The sequence below is a fragment of the Nycticebus coucang genome, chromosome 2 (genome assembly GCF_027406575.1).
Source record: "Nycticebus coucang isolate mNycCou1 chromosome 2, mNycCou1.pri, whole genome shotgun sequence".
In the NCBI taxonomy this organism is placed as follows: Eukaryota; Metazoa; Chordata; class Mammalia; order Primates; family Lorisidae; genus Nycticebus; species Nycticebus coucang.
The window spans coordinates 20,139,868-20,162,050 of NC_069781.1; the positions used below are offsets into that span (position 1 = coordinate 20,139,868).

The 22,183-nt window shown below is 40.5% G+C and overlaps 1 protein-coding gene across 1 annotated transcript; it reads right to left on the reverse strand.

The window, feature by feature from the left end:
- Positions 1-1,371: 1,371 nt before the first annotated feature.
- On the reverse strand, positions 1,372-21,905 carry TLR4 (toll like receptor 4). Its single transcript, XM_053574276.1, has 3 exons — positions 21,630-21,905; positions 17,734-17,900; positions 1,372-6,015 (listed from the first exon to the last, which is right to left on the reverse strand). The coding sequence occupies exons 1-3, from the start codon at positions 21,720-21,722 to the stop codon at positions 3,777-3,779; spliced, it is 2,499 nt and encodes an 832-aa protein (XP_053430251.1). The 5' UTR covers positions 21,723-21,905; the 3' UTR covers positions 1,372-3,776.
- Between the last annotated feature and the right edge of the window lie 278 nt (positions 21,906-22,183).

Genomic DNA, 22,183 nt, shown 5'->3' on the forward strand with positions numbered 1-22,183 from the left:
TTGTATTTGTTCCCATTTTGTTTTTTTTACTTCAAAATAAGACATGTGCAGTGTGCATAGGAATTTGTTCATAGGTGGTTTTTTTTTTAAACTATAGTCTGGCCCGCCAGTGGTCTGAGGGACAGTGAACTGGACCCCTGTTTAAAAAGTTTGAGGACCCCCTGGCACTGTATATAATATATATGCATATGTATTTGTTTAATGATTCATGGTTTCATTTGGAAAATCCTTGACTCATGCCAACCACACAGAGAGCTGCAGGGGTTTCACTTCTCACTCCAGAGCAATAGGGTGTAGTGGAAAATGAGCTTCCCTGAGTGGGCTGGGGGCCCACATTCAGGCCTGGCCACTTGCTTACTCTGTGGCCTATTGACAATGCACTTGCTTCATTGAACTTCAAGCTTCACATTATTAAAATGGGAAAATTAACTATTGATTTACTACCTCACCTGGCTAATAAGAGACTCAAATGTGGCTATAATTGTATGACCATGTTGCACGTTGTAGTATGTTACACAAATTTAAGGCATTCTAATTGGTATTTATTTCTATTTCACCATTCATCTCTCTTTCATCAAGATGGTTTAAACGGCTGCAAAGAGCCTGTTCTAGACCTAAATTTCCAGTTTCGTTCCCTTCTGTTTTTATAGATCTCATTTCTTTCCCTTTGTGTACACCTCCCTGCAGTTTCTAGAATTCCCATCTGGGGGACAGGACTGATGGGAAAGAGGCCGGTGTCAGCCTCGCATGTAGCAGGCTTTCTAGGCGTGTGTGTATCTTCCTCCTTAGAGACTTGGACATCTGCTTGGATAAAGACACAGGTTCAAACACGAGCACAAGCACACTCACATATAGCAAGGACATACCCCAAATCACACACTTTCAAGCATCCTCAGAAACTGATACTATTTGGGTTTTCAAGCATCCTCTTAGTGTCATGCAACATATCCCACAAGGATAAGGGGGAACTACTGTACAACACAGGCACGGAGGACCCATCTCCAACAGCCAAGGGCACCCACATCCAGTGCACATCATATTCTCCAAAATATACACCTGACTTCTTCTATGCAGATATAATTATGCAGGCACCTTTACAGATACACACACACATTGATGACATGCATGGGGACAAGTGCAAAACTACAGACATCCACTTTCACTAAGACATAAGACATACAAACACATCTAGGGGTGCTCAGCTGCTCCAGCCATGCTCCCACTAAACACTCCAAAACACTCAGTCGCAAACATGCTCCTGAGTGTGGCCATACTTCTAGTTTTAATAACTGGATTTTCTTCTCTTTTTCTTTGCTATAGATTCATTTAAGCATAATTAATAAATGCCGTACATATTTAAAGTATACGAGTTGATGAATTTGGAAGTCACAACAATGGAGGTAATAGATGCTACCGATAACCACCACCTCTACAAGTTTACAAAAGTTTCCTGTGCCCTGTTATTTAGGATAATTTTTTTTTTATTATTATTTCAGGTTCATTGAGGGTACAAAGAATTAGCTTACACTGTTTGCATTTGTTAGGCAAAGTATGTCCTTTTTTTTAAATTTTTTGCATATGATGTGTGTGTGTGAGAGAGAGAGAATGTTAAGAACATTTAACATGAGATCTACCCTCTTAATAACTTTTTAAATACCCAATATAGTATTGTTCATTGAAGATAATATGACATATAGCTGATTTTTAGAACTGATTTATCTTGTATGACTATAACTTTATACCAGTTAAGCAACATCTCCCTTTTTCCCCATCTTTCCCCTACTCATCCCAAGGAACTATGGTTCTATTCTCTGTATCTGTGAGTTGGACTATTTTAATACCCATATAAGTAAAATTGGACAGTATTTATATCTCTGGTGAGTGCTTTATTGGACTTAACATGATGACCTTCAGGTTATCTATGTTGTCACAAATGACAAGATTTCCTTTATTATTTTTTAGGCTGAATAATATTCCAATGTATGTGTTTATCCATTTATTTTTCAGTGGACATTTGGATTGTTCCTATAACCTGGCTACTGTGAATATACTGTAATGAACATGAGATTGCAGACATGTTTTTGAGATTCTGATTTCAGAAGTGAGATTTCTGGATCATACAGTAGTTCTATTTTTTCATTATTTTGAGGAACCTGCACACTGTTTCCCATAATGGCTATACCATTTTACATTCCCACCAACAGCATAATTTCTCCTCGTGCTCACCAACATGCATTACCTGTTTTACATAGTAGCCATCCGAACTGGCATGAGTTGATTTCTCATTGTGCTTCTGACTTGCATTTCCCTGATGACATACTCATTGTTCCCTTTGAATGCACCATTTCTGGGAAAGCTGGAAAAACTTCCTATGGCCCCACGAACCCTGGACACGTGGTTTTCTCAATGACAACACCCATCCTTCCCACAGAGTGGTAGAGCGCAGCATTCAGCAGGAGACAAAGGTGTGAGCTTCCCATCTGGAATCCTTCCACAGGCAGGTGTCTTGGCAGTGGTAGGGTGGAGGGCAGGAACTCCAGTCCTCCAAGTCTCCCGGAGGAGATTCCAAGGTCTGTCAAACAACACTTGTCCCGAAACTTCATCTCTTTTCATGGGGCCATATTAACACTTACCTTTGTGAAATTGTCAAGAAAAAGTGAGCTCCTGAAGTCAGCTCCCTTCTTCTCCTGCTTCCAGCTTAAATTACTCATTATAAGAGCATAAAGTTGGACTTTTCTCCCCATGTTAAAAAAAAAAAGTGCCCCTTCCAACCAAATTATTTTAATGCTGGATACATGACAGCCATAACTTAGTAGGTAATAACTTTAAGGTGACATCAAGTGACAAAATGACAGAGTGCATTTTACATACTTGCTTGAAAAATAGTTGTTAAATATGGATATTTCCAACATGTCTCTAACAACTTTATTTATGATGTGGGTTTATAGACATGAAAAATGAGATATGGATATGTGCAAACAAAAATACATCAAGGATTATTCGTCAATAAATAGAACATGCTAAGGAATGACCAGGATGTTTGTGAGCACATGCTAATCAGATGTCCTTAAGAATCAGCCATACAATTGCAACCTTTTTACAAAAACTGACTTGAAATGGAAGGAACATCCTAAATCAGGAAGCTTCTCAGTCATCACATAGAATTTGAGTTGTATTCAATAGAAAGAGGGACAGTGAACAAGCACCCTGTTAGTTTGAAATTACCAAAATTGTTTTAAGATGGTTAAAACATAATACACAAAGTAGTTTCCATTCAAATGACTCAGGAGAGGGCAGCGCCTGCGGCTCAAGGAGTAGGGCGCTGGTCCCATATGCCGGAGGTGGCAGGTTCAAACCCAGCCCCGGCCAAAAACCACAAAAAAACAAACAAACAAAAAAAAAACAACAAATGACTCAGGAGAGGAACAATGTCCCTTTCTGCTTTTACTGGGGCCCAGACTCTTCCGTTCTTATTCAATTTGATGGCATAAGAGCTAAAGTGACTTTTTCTGTCATGGACTCCTTGGCTGACCTGGTTGAATGCCCACCTGGAAGGCTCTGCATTTTATCTCAGAATTTATTTCCTCTGCACTGTACTGTAAATTCCATGAGATTAGTAATCCTGTGCATCTTGTATGCCACTGAATCACTTGACTTTAGCATAATATCTGCCTCACTGCAGAATTTAATACTGCTTTAACTAAACAAGCACTGAGTCCAGCTGGGCAAGGAGCACCTCAGTTTTCTCCTTTTCTGGTAGAAGTTGCTGCTTCCTTCTAGTTGCACTCTACACCTGCTGCCGCTTCAGGACTCCATGGTTTACCATCCAGCAGGGCTTTTCTGAGTCGTCTCCAGAAGATGTGTCGCCCCAGGGCATTGTCCTCCCACTCCAGGTAGGTGTTCCTGTTGAGAAGGCAGTACAGATCCACCTGCTGCCGGAGCAGGGACTTCTCCACCTTCTGCAGGACGATGAAGATGATGCCAGCTCGGCTGCTCAGAAACTGCCAGGTCTGAGCAATCTCATACTCAAAGATGCACCAGCGGCTCTGGATAAAGTTCTTGGACACCACAACAATAACCTTCCGGCTTTTGTGGAAACCCTCCTGGATGATGTTGGCAGCGATGGCTACACCGGGAATAAAGTCTCTGTAGTGAAGGCAGAGCTGAAAGTGGGGCACCCCTTCTTCTAAATTCTTTACTAGCTCATTTCTCACCCAGTCCTCATCCTGGCTCGAGTAGATGACAAAGGCATCATAGGTGCTTTCACCTCTACCATACTTTTTGCATCCAGCAAGCAGCATCAGGTGAAAATAGAACTTATAGACCAGAACTACTACAACGGATACCATAAGGACAATAACCACTGACACACTGATTATGGTTTTGCTCATCTGACAGGTGGTGTTCCTAAAACTCAGCGCAGGCATGCCCTTCATATCTAAAGGGGTTGCACATACCATATGCTCAGCTTTCACCAAGAGCTTCCTCTGGTCCTTGACCCACTGCAGGAAACTCTGGTGTTCACAAACACAAGCAAAGTCATTCTGAGTAAGATTTAAGAAAGCTAGACTCCTTGGAAAATCCTGTAGTTCTTGCTTTTGGAGAGCCACTATGCGGTTGAAGCTGCAGTCCAGAACCTGCAGGGATTGGAGAGGCTTATAAGGAAGTATATCCAATGAAACTAGATTGTTGTGGCTCATGTTGAGTAACTGAAGACTGGAGAGTGTATTAAATGCTTTCTGGGACACTTGCTCCAGTTGACACTCAGAGAGGTCCAGGAATATCAAATTAGTCATTTCATTGAAGACATCTGGAAGGATGTTGTCTTGAAAAGAATTGCCAGCCATTTTCAAGACTTGAAGACTGACCAGCCCGTCAAAGATGCCATGGAAGGCAACTTGGGTGTGAGTATAAGAAAGGTCAAGGTAAAGGAGATTTCTGAGCGATAGGAATACTGAGAAATCACTCATCTGTTTCAAACTGGAATGCTGGAAATCCAGATGTTCTAGTTGTTCTAAGCCCAGGAAGTTTGAAGTCATGGTAATAATACCATTGAAGCTCAAATCTAAATACCTCAGTCTGGTTGTCCCCAAATCAGTGTGAGAACAGCAACTCTTATAACTCAAGCCATTTTTACTGAGATCTAGATACTCAAGGTTTGGTAGATCAACTTCTGTAAATGTGTTTCCACCTCTATTGGCAGTGAAAATAAACCTTTCGAGAGAAAATAGCTCCAATGTGGGAAATTGTTCAAATTTACAGTCAATTAATTCTAGAGATTTCCATTTGAAATTATTATAAAAGCCTTTTAGAGGATATAAATATAAACTCACCAGGGAAATTGCAGAAACATTTTCCACACAATGAAGTAATTCAGCATCTTTTACAGTGTCATCTAAGTATGCTAACCGAAATTCTTCAATGGTCAAATTGCACAGTCCCTCCAGGGCAGATTTGTCAATATCTTCCATGTTCTTTTCATTTCTAAATTCTCCCAAAACTAACTTATGGACCTCTAAACCTGCCAGATTTTGGATACACGTTTTCATTACACTCATGCTATTAAAATTATTTCTCAAAGTCAGTTCATGGAGCCTAATTCCTTTAAAGGAACCAGGTTGAATAGAGTCTATAGGGTTCAGGGACAAGTCTAAAGAGAGTTTTTGTGAAGGTACTTGATGTAGAACCTGTAAGTCTTTATGAGAAATATTTTGAATGTTGTTATTGGAAAGATCCAAGTGCTCCAAATTGAGTAGGTTGGAAAAATACTCAGGCAACTTGAAAGCATGGATAAGATTGTGAGCCACATTAAGCTCCTTCAAGCCTTTGAGATGCCCAATGGGAAAGTCCTCAAGAGAGGCTAGGTTTGTTTCCACAGCCACCAGCTTCTGTAAACTTGATAGTCCAGAAAAAGCTCCTAGGGATAAACTCTGGATAGGATTTCCTGTTAATATCAAGGTGGAAAGGTGGTTTAGGTTCTGAAATGCATCATCTTCAATCACCTGGATTTCACACCTGCAGGGGGAAAAATGCAGATTATGTAATATTTCTGCAGAATAAAAACCTATGATAAAATAACAACCCTAGCCATACCATTCTTCATACATATGTCATGTGTCCTATGGTTGTTCGTAGGCAAAGACCTCAAGCAGGAAAGATAATGATGATTTGAGCAAATAAGAAGCTTCACGGATTCAGTATTATTGCACTGGCCACAGTGATAAACTCTTTTTAATCTCACTAGGCACACGTGCTAAGCTGAGGCAGCAAACCCATCAGAAAGAAATCAGTTAAAGATCAATAATTTGGGATACATAAAGATCCTGTGTTTCATAGAGTATGTAATAATCTTGGATCAAGTTTAGCTATTTCCTGTCACAAAAAATTGCAATTTTACATCTGATTTGTACAGATCATATAGCTAGTTATTAGTACTTAAACATGGTAAATTACTGGTAAATGTTAATTCCAAAGATAAAAAAAAATTTACACATAAGTGTCATAGCATAGATGCCCTTAATAGCTATAAAAAGTTCTGCATATAAAATAGCTAGATAGCTGAACATTGTCATTGTCACAGGTAAGTGCTAGTAACAGGTGATAGGAGTGAGGAGTATACATCTAGGGGACAGACCCGATTACGGGGATCAAAGTAGGATTCTCTGAGAATGCTCACACTAAAATTTGAAAAATAAGTTGATGAGAATGAAGGTGAAGTAAACAGAAAATACAAAAGCCCCAAAGTTGGCAGCAACCAAGACTCGTGGAGGAATCAAGAACAACAGCTTCCTGAATGTAGTACATACAGGAAACTGGAGGAGAGTGAGAGGGGGTTGTGGAGAAAGGAAACCCCAAATAGGGTAGAGATTTGCAGGACAGATAAAGGGTTTTGAATTTTACCCCAAGAGAAATGGAAGCCACATACATCCAGTGCTCATGTGGATATCCTATAGATAGCACTCTAATGCAGCCAACAAAGCAAACAATACACTCCTGTTCGTACCGCAGGCGCCTGGCAGTTGTGACTTACAAATGAGTCCTTTTCTCATCTGGGCTGAATTACGTGTTCAATGTTCCCCACCTATATTATCTCCTTCAGGAGGTTCCTGGATAATAAAAGCATTTGGGTCTGAGCTTTTATTATTTATTGGAAACTTGGCAAAGAGTAGTAGGGGCAGTAGAAAGCAGACTCAGGGAGGGAGCAAGATGGCCAACTAGAGACCCCGGTTTCCAGATCATCCCCCCAATAAGAATAGCACAGCCAGGCAAACTATTGCAGGAAAAGTGCCAGAAACTACCCTCACTGAAGAGTCCACAGGAAAAAAAATTGTGGAGAAGAACAAGAAGGAGCAAGATTTTGGAAGAGAGTGATGTCTGAGGAGTTCAAGAGTCAGGTGAAAAGGGTAGGTGGGAGTGTTCACTCTTCCTGTCCTCACATCTGTAGCTGTCTGCCAGCACCCAATCTGCTGGACAACATTCCTACCTGGAAAAATCCAGGTAGGAATGAGAGCTTCTCACCAGCAAACTGAGAGCTTCTGAGGAGCAGAGCATTAGGCTGTGGGCCCATGCAGGGTCACCTCTCCCGACCACAGACCTGAGCTGAAATGGCAGGCACCATGCTGGCTGTGTACATGGCAGGTGCTTCTAACCACAATCACTAACTGGATCCCTATCACGTTCCACAGCATCGGCTTGGACTGTGGCAACCACACAGGAACAGGGAGACACAGTGGAGAAGCAATATTCCTGGCATTCTGACCCACAGGGTGGACTGCCCCAGGGGAACTAGGAAGCACGACAAATACTTTTTTAGGACAGAAGAAAGAGGAACATTCACGCTCCAGCACCAGGGAGCCCCTGAGCTTATGATCCAAAGTTGTCTACACCCTCCCAGTGGAGAAACAAATGCAAAGGAGAATCCACAAGGTAAGAGAGTGTCCCCACCCCAGAGCAGAAGGACCACTAGAGCACTGGCCACAGAGAGGGTGACCTTCCCTCCTCCAACCGCCCAACAATGCAGACATAGCCACCTATGCTCAGAGTATGAGCTTTTGGAGTAGGAATGCTGTAGGATGGCCAATTCTAGGCTTGCGGCTGGGGCACACACCCCCACTCAGCTCACCTGGTTCTGCACAGAGACTGAGGCTCACTTCCCTCTCTTCATGGACAGACAGCATTTTTTGCAGCTGACTCAATCTGGGAATCTCAGCCCCTGGGTCTCAACATCACTGGATCTTAAGCCAATGCTCCCCAGCACCCATTTGGATTGTAGCAGCCTTGGAGGACTGGGGTATCTTGGGGGAACTGTGGGTGTCCTGTACCTTCGGTATTCAGAGCAGGCTGCTTATAGATAAGAGGAGAGCTCAGCATATCAGAAGGCCCCTCAGGTCAAAGGGGACCAGGGGCCCGGCTCCCCACCATTAGGGACCTTCTCTTCCTCCTCCTGTCCCCCACCCACTCCTGCTCAGGCAGCCCCAGCATATAAGTGCAGGATGAGTGAGGGCTCCATAGGGGATGGTTACACCAGGGAATAGTTGCCCAACCTCTGTCTGAGTGTCTGTCACACACAAGCTTTCCACAGATCATAGAGCTCACTCTGTCCCGTCTAAAAAGCTATAGCAAGCACTTCCATGTGCCCTTGAGACAAACATATCCTGCCTCTCTCAGGGAGGGGGGCTAGCAGTCCTCTCCCCAAGCTGCCTGTGTGTTCAGGGAGGAGCCTACCCTCCCTGGAGGAAAGAACCTGGCACAATCACGCTCACATTTCAGCCACAGCCACAGCCAGTCTGCCAACCCTACACAAGGCATGTCCAGCCTCCTCTACCACCTCTGCTGCAGCTGGGTCAGGGTGGGAGCTGGGAAGCTGGGAGTTTTTGTGGCCCCAAAGGATAGACACCACTGTTGCTGCTGAGAGAGAGAGATGTGAGTGGCTCATGTTGCCCCAGCTGCCTGCCTCCGTTAATTTTATGAAAAGAGAACCATCTTTCCTATTTAAAGCTCACACAATGTATCCCCTTCACTATCACAGCAAACGGCTGAACTTGAGGGCACGTTTGTCAGTCTGGTCTCAGTCTATTCCTCTAAGACACAAGCACCACCCAGGGGTCAGCAGACTGAAGATTAGCTAATCTAGGCTACCACCATTGCCATTTGAACACTGTCCCAGGGCTTTGAGGTCCAACCAACTCAAATTGCCAGGAATATCACAGTGGGTACACGGTCTGAGCTGAAAGGCAGTGTACCTCTTTCTCTTTCTCTACACTGACCAGCTGAGCTCCCGGCAGAGGAGAACAGGTAAACACAAACCTATCTGTGTTGAGCTGAGAGAAGAGGTTCTAGATGAGAAGGAACCAGCATAAGAACTCTGGCAATTTATATATATATATATTTTGATACCCCAAAGGGACCAGGATTCCTCTCCAGTAAAAGACTCCAACCAAAATTAAATTTTTGAAAATGTCATATGTAGAATTCAAAATATGAATTATAATTAAGTGCAATGGGATTGACAAGAAGGTTGAAAACCAACATACACGTAATAAAATAAAAATAAAAAATTAGAAGATGAATGAAAAAATTATTTAAAAGATAGATGTTTACAAAAAGCTTAACAGAACTTCTGAAAATGAAAGAATCATGTAGGGGATTACAAAATACAATGGAGAGTTTTAACGGCAGACCTAGACCAAGTAGAAGAAAGAATGTCACAGCTCGAAGACAAGGCTTTCAAGAATCGTAAGTATCTCTAAGAGAGAAGAATAATCAAAAAGCATGCAAAACCTATTTGAGGGAATAATGGAGGAAAATTTCCTGGTCTTCCAAGTAATTTAGATATCCAGATTCAAAAAGGTCAATGAATTCGTGGAAGATTTATTACAAATAGAACATGATTGGTAAGATTTGGATGTTTGCCCCCTCCAAATCTCATGTTGAAATTTGATGCCCAGTATTGAATGTGGGGCCTGTTTGGGGATGTTTGGGTCCTGGGGGTGGATCCCTGAAAAATGGCTTGGTGCCCCTCCTGCAACAATAAATGTATTCTCACTTTATGTATATACAACAGCTAGGCGTTTTAAATGTCTGTCACCTCCTCTCTCTCTTGTTCCCACTCCTGCTGTGTGACATACCTGCTATTTCTTCCCCTTCCACCTTATTTGGAAGCTCCCTGAAGCCCTCACCAGAAGCAGACTCTGGCACCCTTCTTCCTGTACAGTCTGCAGAACCACAAGGGAAATAAACTTTTCTTTATAAATTATAAAACTTCAAGTATTTTCTTTATAGCAACGCAAATGGACTAAGACGATCACCAAGAAACACAGTTATATCCTGGCCAAAGTCAAAGCAAAGGAGAAAATTCTACTCCTCGTGAGATAAAAGCATCAAATAACTTACAAAGGAAAAGCCACTGGACTAATCGCAGACTTCTCAGCAGAGATCTTACAAGCCAGAAGGGATTGGGGTGCTACCTTTGGTCTTCTTCAACAGAAAAAATTTTCAGCCAAGAATTTTGTAACCTGAAAAGGCAGGCTTCATAAATAAAGGAGAAATAAAATCTTTCTCAGATAAGCAAACACTAAAGGAATTAGTCACCACTATCCCTGCTCTCCAAGAAATACCCAAAACTACTCTAAACTCAAAAAAGTATGGTCGATAATTACCAGTGTAAAAATATTCAGAAGTAAAATGTCATAGCTCATACAAAATAGTAATACAAGGAAGAATGCAAAGCAACTCAATGACAAAAGACTAAAGCAGTCTCATTACCAATATTAACACTGAATATAGTCAAATTACCCACTTAAAATATATACATTGAATAAATGAATTAAAAAAAAAAAAGTATCTCCTGTCTCCAAGAAAACCATTTAACTCATAAAGAATCTCATAAACCCAAGGTGAAGGAATGGAAAAAATATTCCATACAAATAGAAATGAGTATTCAGTAGGAGTAGATATTTTTATAGCAGACAAAACATACTTCAAACCAACAACAAAAAGAAAAAAACAAAGATAAGCAATGCATATGATCGAGAGATCAAATCAACAAGAAGACACAGCAATCCTGAACATACACATCTAACACCAGAGCCCCCAGGTTTATAAGGGCGGCGCCTGTGGCTCAGTCGGTAAGGCACCAGCCCCATATACCGAGGGTGGCGGGTTCAAAACCAGCCCCGGCTGAACTGCAAACCAAAAATAGCCGGGCATTGTGGTGGGCGCCTGTAGTCCCAGCTACTTGGGAGGCTGAGGCAAGAGAATCGCTTAAGCCCAGGAGTTGGAGGTTGCTGTGAGCTGTGTGATGCCATGGCACTCTACCGAGGGCAATAAAGTGAGACTCTGTCTCTACAAAAAAAAAAAAAAAAAAAAAAATACTACTAGACCTAAGAAATGAAATGAACAGAAGCATAATAACAGTGGAAGATTTCAATACTCCACTGATAGAACTAGACAGATATTTGAGATAGAAAATCAAAAAATAAATACTGGCTTTAAGCAGTACTCTTGATAAATGAACCCGACAGACATTTACAGGACATTGTATCCAAAAACTACATAATATACAGTCTTCTCATCAGCACATGGAACTTTTCAAGACAGATAATATCTTAGACCACAAAGCAAGTCTCAACAAATTAAAAAAAAAGTTATCCTCACAGACAACATTCACAGTGAAATAAAACTGGAAATCAATACCCAGAGGAACTCTCAGAACTATACAAATATATGGAAATTAAACAACCTGCTGTCAAATGATCTATGAGTCAACAATAAAAGAAGGATAAAAATTAAAAAAAAATAAATTTAATGACAATGACAACACAAGCTACTAAAATCTCCAGCATACAGCAAAAACAAGGCTAAGAGAGAAGTTCATAGCATTAAATGGTTATAAGAAAGAAAGGAAGGAAGGAAGGAAGGAAGGAAGGAAGGAAGGAAGGAAGGAAGGAAGGAAGGAAGGAAGGAAGGACCTAAAGTCACACTACAAAGAACTAGTAAAATAAGAACAAACCAAACCCAAAGACAAGAAATAACAGTGATCAGAGCAGAACTAAATGAAATTCAAACAAACTAACAAAAATATAATGGATAAATGACAAAAAGTTGTTTCTTTGAAAAGATAAATGAAATCAATGGACAACTCCTTAGGTTAACCAAGAAAAGAAGAGAAAGAATTCAAATAAACTCAATAAGAAATAAAAAAGAAGACATTACAATTGATGTCACAGAAATACAAGAGATATCCAAGACTTCTATGAATACCTCTATACACACAAACTGGAAAATGTAGAGGAAATGGACAAATGTATGGAAATATACAATCTCTTAAAAAAATAAAATATACAGGAAAATAATTAACCAAAAAGGTGAAATAGGTCCTCCAGGAGAACTGCAAAACACTTATAAAAGATATTGTTGATTTCATAAACAAATGGAAAAACAGCCCATACTCGTGGATTTGAATCTATGGCTCAATGCCTATAGCACAATGGTGACGATGCCAGCCACATACACCAAGGATGATGGGTTCAAAACCAGCCCCTGCCAGCTAAAACAACAATGACAACTGCAACAAAAAAAAAAAATAGCTGGGCATGTGGCAGCCACCTATAGTCCCAGCTACTTGGGAGGCTGAGGCAAGAAAATCACGTAAGCCCAAGAGTTTGAGGTTGCTGCCTGCTGTGACACCACAGCACTCTACCTAGGGCAACATAGTCAGACTCTGTGTCAAAAAAAAAAAAAAAGAAAAAAGAAAGAAGGGCAGCGCCTGTGGCTCAGTGAGTAGGGCGCCGGCCCCATATGCCGAGGGCGGAGGGTTCAAACCCAGCCCTGGCCAAACTGCAACAAAAAAATAGCCAGGCGTTGTGGCGGGCGCCTGTAGTCCCAGCTGCTTGGGAGGCTGAGGCAAGAGAATCGCTTAAGCCCATGAGTTGGAGGTTGCTGTGGGCTGTGTGAGGTCACGGCACTCTACCGAGGGCCATAAAGTGAGACTCTGTCTCTACAAAAAAAAAAAAAAAAAAAAACAAAGAAAGAAAAGAAAAGGAAAGAATCTATATTGTTAAAATGTCCACACTGCCCAAAGTGATTTACAAATCAATGCAATTCCTTTCACTGTCATTTTGTACAGAATTAGAAAATACAATACTAATTGTCATATAGAAGCAAAAAAGAGCCCAAATAGCCAAAGCAATCCTAAGCAAAAAGAACAAATGTGGAGGCATCATATTATCCAGTATCAAATTAAACAAGGTCATAGTAACCAAAACAGCATAGTACTGGAATAAAAGTAGACATATAGATCAATAGAACAGAATAGAGAATCCCTAAATAAAACCATATGCCTACAACAAATTTATCTTTGACAAAGCAGACAAAACATATACCAGGGAAAGGACACCATATTCAATAAATGGTACTAGGAAAATTGGATATCCATATGGAAATGAAAAATACTGGACCCTATCTCTCATCATATACAAAAAAATTAAACCATGATAGATTAAATAATTAAATTTAAATACTTAAACACTAAATACAAATGATTAAATTTAGAAATGCCTGACACAATAAAAACCGCAGAAAAAAATGAAAAAAATAACTCTTCTGGACATTGGCATCGGCAAAGAATTGATGACTAACATCCAAGAGCAAATACAACAAAAACAAAAATAAATGAATGGAACTTATGGATAAACTAAAAAGTTTCTGCACAGTAACAAAAAAAATCAACATAGTAAATAGACAACCTACAGAATGGGGAAACATATTTGCAAAGTATACATCCAACAAAGGACTAATTTACAGAATCTACAAAGAACTCAAACACATTAGCAAGAAAAAAAACAAATGACCCCACTAAAAAGTGGACAAAAGACATGAACAGACATTTTCAAAAGAAATTGTACAAATGGCCCACAAACATAAAAAAAAATGTTCAACATCACTAATCATCAGGGAAGTGAAAATTAAAACCACCTTGCCCCTATCAGAATGGCTACTATTAAAAAGTAAAACAACTACGAACAGTGAAAATGGAATGCTTATACACTCTACGTTCTTGGTGGGAACGTAAACTGCAACTTCTATAGAAGACAATGTGGAGATTCTTCAAAGAACGAAAAGTAGCCCTACTATTCAATCCAGCCACCCCACTGGCAGGTAATCTACTGAAAGGAAAAAATAAAAAGGCAATTTATAAAAAAAAAAAAACAGTATTGTATTTATCACTGCACAAATCACAATTGCAAACATATGGAATCAATCTAAGTGCCCATCAACTGGTGGGTGGATGAATAAAATGTAGTGTATAGGTACATTGAGTACTATGAAGCTGTAAGAAAGAAGGAAATAGTGTCTTTCACAGTAACTTGGATGGGACTAGAAGTCATTATCACAAACGAGGTATCTCAGAAACAGAAAAGCAAATGCTGCATGTTCTCACTTATAAGTGGGAGTTAAACAATAGGTATGTATGGCATACAGAGTGGAATAATAGACTTTGGAGTTCAGCGGGTGGGGGGATTTGGAAAAGGGTGAAGGTCCAAAATTTACCTGTTGAATACAATGTGCAATGTGCAGGTGATGTGTACACTATAATAGAAGCCCTAACTTTATCATTATACTGTTAGTGCACATAACAAAAATCACTTGTTTCCCTTAAATGTATTGAAAGTTTTAAAACCTGTGGCTCAGTTGGTAAGGTGCCGGCCCCATATACCGAGGGTGGCAGATTCAAACCTGGCCCCAGCTGAACTACAACCAAAAAATAGCTGGGCGTTGTGGCGGGCGCCTGTAGTCCCAGCTACTTGGGAGGCTGAGGCAAGAGAATCGCTTAAGCCCAGGAGTTGGAGGTTGCTGTGAGCTGTGTGATGCCATGGCTCTCTACCAAGGGCCATAAAGTGAGACTCTGTCTCTACAAAAAAAAATTATAATAAAATAAGATAAAGAGGAGGCTAGTCAGCTAGTTTTGATGCCTCTGCAGTCTTCTCTTACCATATTTTCTTGAGGACCCTTTTACCCCTCGGTAAAATGTGATTCAGGTATCACATTTCTAAATAAGATGGCTGAACTCAACTGTTCTCATGTTCCTTCCTTCATTTATATGATTTTATAGCCCCAAATCTTATCTATATATTGCTCTATGTATTAGGAAAGACTGGAAGGGTCTTGCTATGTCTGTATCTCATTACACGAGCATCATCACTTTAGAGAAATAAACTATTAATATGAGAGCATTTAACTTGGAAGCAGAAGATGTGAACTTGAAACTCTGGTCTATTACCAATAAGCTATGTGAATGTGTATGTAGTAGAAGTCATTTAAACTCTCCAACCCTCTGTTTCCTCATTTTTAAAGGGGAGATAGGTAGATAGATAGATGATTGATAGAAAGGGATGGATGGATAGATAGATAGACAGACAGACAGATAGATGGACAGACAGATTTATTTCCACAGAGGGGGAAAAGCGCTGCCTGATCTCTTGCAAATGATTCTTAGAGGATTAGTTAAGTTGCTATATGTGAACACGTATATGAAAAGGCAAAGGATGTCTACTGTGCTATTGTTTGTCTTTGCCCTAATTCACAATCTCCTGTTGGCTAACCAGAGGGAAAGCTGACCTCTCTCTAAGCTCATAGTTAAGGCTTCTGAGAAGAGTTTCTTTGGTGAATAGTGGATTAAAGATGAATTATGAGAGATTTTTGATGAAAACTATGTTTTATTTTAAAAACGGGAGGAGGATGGTCCATTGCAATATAGTTTTTGACAAAATTCCTCACTCGGAAAACTGATATTTAGAACATAATGAAATGATACATTAATAAAGGTTTATGCTCTTACAATATATAAAGTTTTTAGCATATATAACATGTTAATATTCATTATCACATTTGATCCTGTAGAACAAGTTCCATCATTTTGATTGAACAGATAGGAAAACTAAGACTCAGGGAGAGAAGCCACATGCCTCACGTCACATAGTTATAAATATTGGAGGAGGATTTGGCTCAGGTCTTCTGATCCATACAGGGCTCTGTGCTCTATACCATTGCATTAAAATGTTCCATTCCCCTTTTCCAAACCCTATCAACATCAAGGTTAGAATATAAATGCTAAATGCTCAGTCTTCTACAGAAATGACTGCTTGGAAGAGGATTTTCGTACTATGACCTTAGTCTTTATCAAGAATTTCTATAATAACTTTATGTAGATGTATTGTTTCTTCATTTTCACAACCATTATAAAGAATGTGGTCTATTATCTAGTTCAATTATTTAACAATGCCCCTGATGATGAAAGCCCTTTTAGCATTCAGTTTTGCAAAAATAATCATGATAATGTCCCCTGCTACAGTGAATGATAGAGTTCCCTGCATCCAAAAAAGAAAATTATTAGTCACTATTCCTTGCCCCCAGCTGATGTTTTCCTTAACTTTTGACATCTTTCTCCTTGCGTTACTTGTCTTTTCATAATTTCCTATCTGCTACCCTACTTTAAATATTCCAAATATTATTTGAATCCCAGTCTGTTCATAAAATCTTTCTTGACCACCCCCAACAGGGAAGCCCCCTCTTCTGAACAATACAATTTGTTACCTGTAGTTTACACATAGTTTATCACATACTATTATATGGTGCATTTTCTCAATTTCAAAATAAAAAAAAATCAGAATTAGGTAACATTTGTTAAATGTATACTATATACAGCACCATACCCACGCTTCTAACATATTAACTCTTTAAAGAAGACATGCTTCCTTAAAAGTTGGGGCTATATGTTATGTATCAGTATGCTCCTGTTTCCTAGCAAAGTGTATAACATAGAGCGAATGGCCAAGAAATATCTGTTTATTAACTGGTTTAAGTTATTGTCCTCTTTTGACTTAGAAAAAAATGTAGGCATAGAATTGTCCTTAGAAACTGTCTCATCCATCTCATTTTTTCTTCTTTTTTTTGAGACAGAGTTTTTTTTTTTTTTTTTAGAGACAGAGTTTCACTTTATTGCCTTCGGTAGAGTGCTGTGGCATCACACAGCTCACAGCAACCTCCAACTCCTGGGCTTAAGCGATTCTCCCGCCTCAGCCTCCCGAGTAGCTGGGACTACAGGCGCCCGCCACAACGCCCGGCTATTTTTTTGTTGCAGTTTGGCCGGGGACCGGATTTGAACCCGCCACCCTCCGTATATGGGGCCGGCGCCCTGCTCACTGAGCCACAGGCGCCGCCCTTGAGACAGAGTCTTATCTTGTCACCCAGGATAGAGTGCCATGACATCATAGCTCACAGTAACCTCAAACTCTTAGGCTCAAGTAATCCTCTTGCCTTAGCCTCCCAAGTATCTGGGACTACAGGCTCTCGCCACAACACCCAGTGATTTTTTAGAGATGGGGTCTCACCACAACACTCAGAGATTTTTTTAGAGATGGGGTATTGCTCTTGCTCAGACTAGTCTGGAACTCCTTAGCTCAGGCAATCCACCTGCCTTGGTCTCCCAGAGTACTAGGATTACAGGCATGTGCAACTGTATCCAGTCACAACCCCTCATTTCACAGATGAGCAAACTAAGACCTGGAGAATAGAAGTGCTTGCTTAAGGTTAGATAGCAAGTAAGACGTCTTTCATATGAATGAATAAGAAAATGAAGATACAACTCCACCAACTGGGCTTTATGGCCCAAGAATGAAATGATGAAACATTGAACATCTGCCTTTGTGAAGTATGTAAAAGCTGATTCATTACCTGGATAAATCCAGCACCCGCAGTTCTGAGAAACTGTAGAAGCTATGGCTGCCTAAGTGCCTCAGGGGGTTAAAACTCAGGTCCAGATTCTTGGTGGAGGAGGGGATGTTGTCGGGGATTTTGTAGAGATTCAGCTCCATGCATTGGTAAGTAATGTTAGGAACCACCTGCAAGGACCACATGTTAGAAGCAGTGTCCGTACTGCATTCACTCCCAACTCCCCTCTCCTAGACCAGAGACCGGCTGGATGGGCTCTGTGGCTAGCACAGACACCAGTCAACCTTCCTTCATCTATCCATCCATCCATACATCCCATTATCCACTCACTTTATACCTATAAAAGCTCTTACTCTAGAGGGAGGAAAGAGCACCTACTACGCACGCAGTGCTTTAACTTCAATAGTAACATGTAGCAAGGGCTGAACTTCTGGAGTCTAAAGGCTCTAGGTTTCATACCAGCTGTCCTGAGTGATTTGGGGCAAAGTCTTTTTTTTTTTTTTTTGTTATACCTCTGCGAACCTCATTTTATCATATGTAAAATACAGATAATAAAATATCCAGAGTCATTCTAAATACTCCCTATGTGCACATAGCTCCTTGAGGAGACAGCCAGTCCAGAGGTCCAGACCTCCCCAAGCCATAGACCAATATTTGACAATTACATTCTCCTCTTTGGCTCATCAGCCTTTGAGCAGAGTGGTGCAGAGATGGGGAGAAGTCTTTAGAGTGCCTGGGCTATGGCAGTGCAACCAAGTAAATAAGGTCAAGTGCTTTATGCTCTCTTGGTTCCTGTGCTGGTTTCTAACCTACTTTCTCATATTCTTTGTAAACCTAATTCTCTAACCTCCCATCTCATTTCCGAATTCCCTTATTTCCTCCAACAAAATTCATTTCTTAAGCCAGCTAATTCTGGTTTTCTGTTGTTTAAAACTAATACAATCTGTTTATAGAATTACTTGAGATAAGGTATTTAAAGAGCTTATTCTAAAGCCTAAGTGATCAATAAATGTTAACATTAATTATTAATAGTTATTATTAATCCCTTACCATATGCCAGCATATTTCTTATATGTTACATACTTTACCTTAATCTTCAAATAAACCTTGTAAAGATGAAGACAACAGAAATTCAACGAGATGAAAAAATAGGCATAAAGTTACCGAGTTCATACATGCAAGTCTTCACTCATTTGCACGTCTGATTAAATGCTGCCTAACACAGGAACCTCAAAGACAGTGCCGCCTAATAGAAGCCAGAGCCAGGCCTCTCCTTCTTTTTTTCCTCCACAGGATTTATCACTATCCAGCATTATTATGTCTGTGTGATTGTTCTCTATGCATTGTTCACCTTCTGCACTAGATTGTAAGATTTGACAGTTTTGCTCACTGCTGTATCTCCAGCACTCAGAATGGGGCCTGGCAAAAGGTTAATGCTCAATAAATATTTGTTGAATAAGTGAATGAATAGCTGATTGAATAACTGATTAAAGAGAGCTTTGCTTATGTTCAAATTATAAGCATTTCCTGCTAAGCACTGTGGGCAATGCAAAGAAAAACATGATATGGCTCCAGACTGCAATGGACTCATTGTGTTTAAAAGGAGCAAAATGAACATTGTCTAAAAACTGCCCTAAATTAGCTTTGAAAATATGTTCTCTGTGTCAGAGAAAAGGGAGATAAGTGCCAGATCCAGAAATGACTTCCTAGAAAGGGAGGATTTCAAGGTGTGTCTTGAAAGATGAGTAAGGTTCAGATACTCGGAAAGGGGAAGAAGGATATGTCATAAGGAGACACCAGCATTATGCCAAGAAGGGATGTAAAACGAATTCCGACTAACTAATGAGTGTCAGGTATTGTGAAATCTAAGTCAAAGGGGACAGCCAGATCAGGAGGGCCTCAGACTTTGTCCTCCAGCCATTATTCTAATAATTTAGCACGTAAAATTGAGCAGCTACTAGGCACTAGGCACGGGAATATAGGGATAAATAAAACCAACAATGATCCTTCCTTCTTATAGGTTCCATTCCAAAAGTAGAGGCAGAACAAAACAAACAAAATATACAATGATGTGCTCCAAAAAAAAAAAAAAAAAATAAGCTAATGGGATTAGAGACAAATAAGGAGTGGCTGGGACAGTCTACACGCAGCAGTCAAGGACGACTGCCCTGAGGAGACACTGAAGCAGAGATCTGAATGGCAAGACCAAGCCGTGAAAATGACCAGAGCTGCACTGTCCAGTCTGTTAGCCGCTATCCCTATACAGATACAGAGCCTGAGAAATGTGAATAGTCTAAATTGAGTTATAGGGTAAATGCAAAATATATACTAAATTTCAAAGACATGCTACCAAATAAGGAATGCAAAATACCCTAGCAATGGTTAAATGTATATTTTGAAATATTTCAAATATACTAGGTTAAATAAAAATATTATCAAAACTAAATTCATATATTTCTTTCTACTGTTCTTAATGCAGCTTCCAGAAAATTTTAACACTGTAACTTTGGCTTACATAATATTGTCATTGGACAGCATTGATCTGAGAAGGAAACACTATAGGTAAAGAAAATAGTCAGTGCAAAGGCCCTGGTGTAGAAACTGTTCTAATGGGAATAGAAAGTGATTAAAAGTTTTCAAGGATAGTAATTTGTTAGAAAAAGCCTCAGGAAAAAACAAACAAACAGAAGTATACAGAATAAATTAAAGGACGAAGACTGTGGAATTGAGGAACTAGCTTACATCCAAGAGCAATTGAGGGCCAACCCTACGGGGGGGGCACTGAGGAGATGCTCAGGCAGACAGGCTTTGGGCAATGACAGGAAAAGAAGCATAGGCGAAAAAAAAGAGTCAAGTGTAGCTGTGGTTTTATCTCAGAGTGACCCTGATTGGAGCCCTGTTAATCTAACAGGAGGAGGGATAGAGAGCAGGACAAGGGGTAGGACTGTGGACAAGGAACTGGGAGAAGGGAAGACTTGGAGATAACAAATTTATCCTGGCTAAATATTACACTGGTCTCTCATGTCTTCAACTTCAGGACTCCAGCTTATCACTTTCTTGGCTGTTCTGTCCTACTGTGAGTTTCTAAAGCAACTGTGAGGTCTCTGCAGGGGAAGGGGGGGTGCTAACGGGTTTGGGGGTGGGGACAAAAGAGACCCACCATGAATGAAATTAACAATTGACAGGTGGTATTTACCCAAGAGAGAAACTAGTAACATTAGTCAGCATTTTGCATCTTTCTCTTTCTCTTTCTTCTCATCTTTTCCTCTCTCTCTCTTCCCCCACCTCTTTCCCTGACTGTCCTTTTCTTCTCCATTCTCTTATTTTCTTCATCCTCTGTCTCAACCAAACTATACAACTACATATGGTACTCTGAACTCCACTTACAAAGCTCTTTCTCTTGAGAGACAAAAATGCCACCTTCTGGGCTCTGAAATCCACTTAGAAATCTCTTTCTCTTGAGAGATGAAAATGCCACCTTCTTCCTGAGATTGAAAATAGCAGGGTGACTGCTTGAAGCTGAGTGTTCAAACCACCAGCAGAAAGGAATGGCCCTAAGCAGTCTCCTTAGGACTGCCTAGCCAAGTGGGCGTAATTACAATTCTTTGTAGATGGGAAAACTATTCTTAGAGAGATTTAATAACTTCTTGAAGGCCACACAGCCAAAAGGTCACAAAGCAGGGATTTTAAATGGTTCTATCTGACCTAGAGCCCCTGTTACCACTCTAAAATCCTTAATAGAACAAGCCCCCACTGGCTGCCTGTTAGTGCCGTGTAATAATGAATTATTTGGTGCCTGTTAACTTCTTTCCATACAGTAAACTAAGCAGGGCACCCTGTGGGAAGTTCTGGGCAGAAGCAAGGGAAAGCTTTCAGACGAGCTGGCTCTAACCACGTACCTCCACGCAGGGTTCCCAGCTTTCCGGTCGCAGGCAGGAGAGGAAGCCCATGGCAGGGATCAGAGCCCCAGCCAGGCGTGAGAAAAACATCATCCTGGCATTTTCTGGGAGCACCAGTGGCCCTGGGAAACCATGATGCCTTGTAGCCACCTGGCCTGCCAGTCTCAGAGGCACTGATGTCTTCTCCGCCCGAGCTGGTGCCCCCTAGAAATTGCTGTATTCAAAGCAGTCAAGGGGTGAGAGGAAGTGAGACTGGCAACCTTAGCATTCTGTACTTTTGTTTCTCTAATATTTATCTCCCTTGTCACAAGAGGGGAAGTTACACCAAGAAGAAAAAAATGTCCACAGACCAGTGGCTGGAGTAACAGCAAGAGGAAGCTGGCTTTTATCCCAGGAAGTCATCTGACCTCTGGGCTTGGTGAACTTAGGAAAACAGTCAGACTCTGTTCAAATAGACTGTATAACTATTTAGGATGACGATGGTTTTCCAATTTCGTTTTACTAATGGAAACCCGATGTTTGCACTAGTTTTCTAGGTCTCCTATGAGAAATTA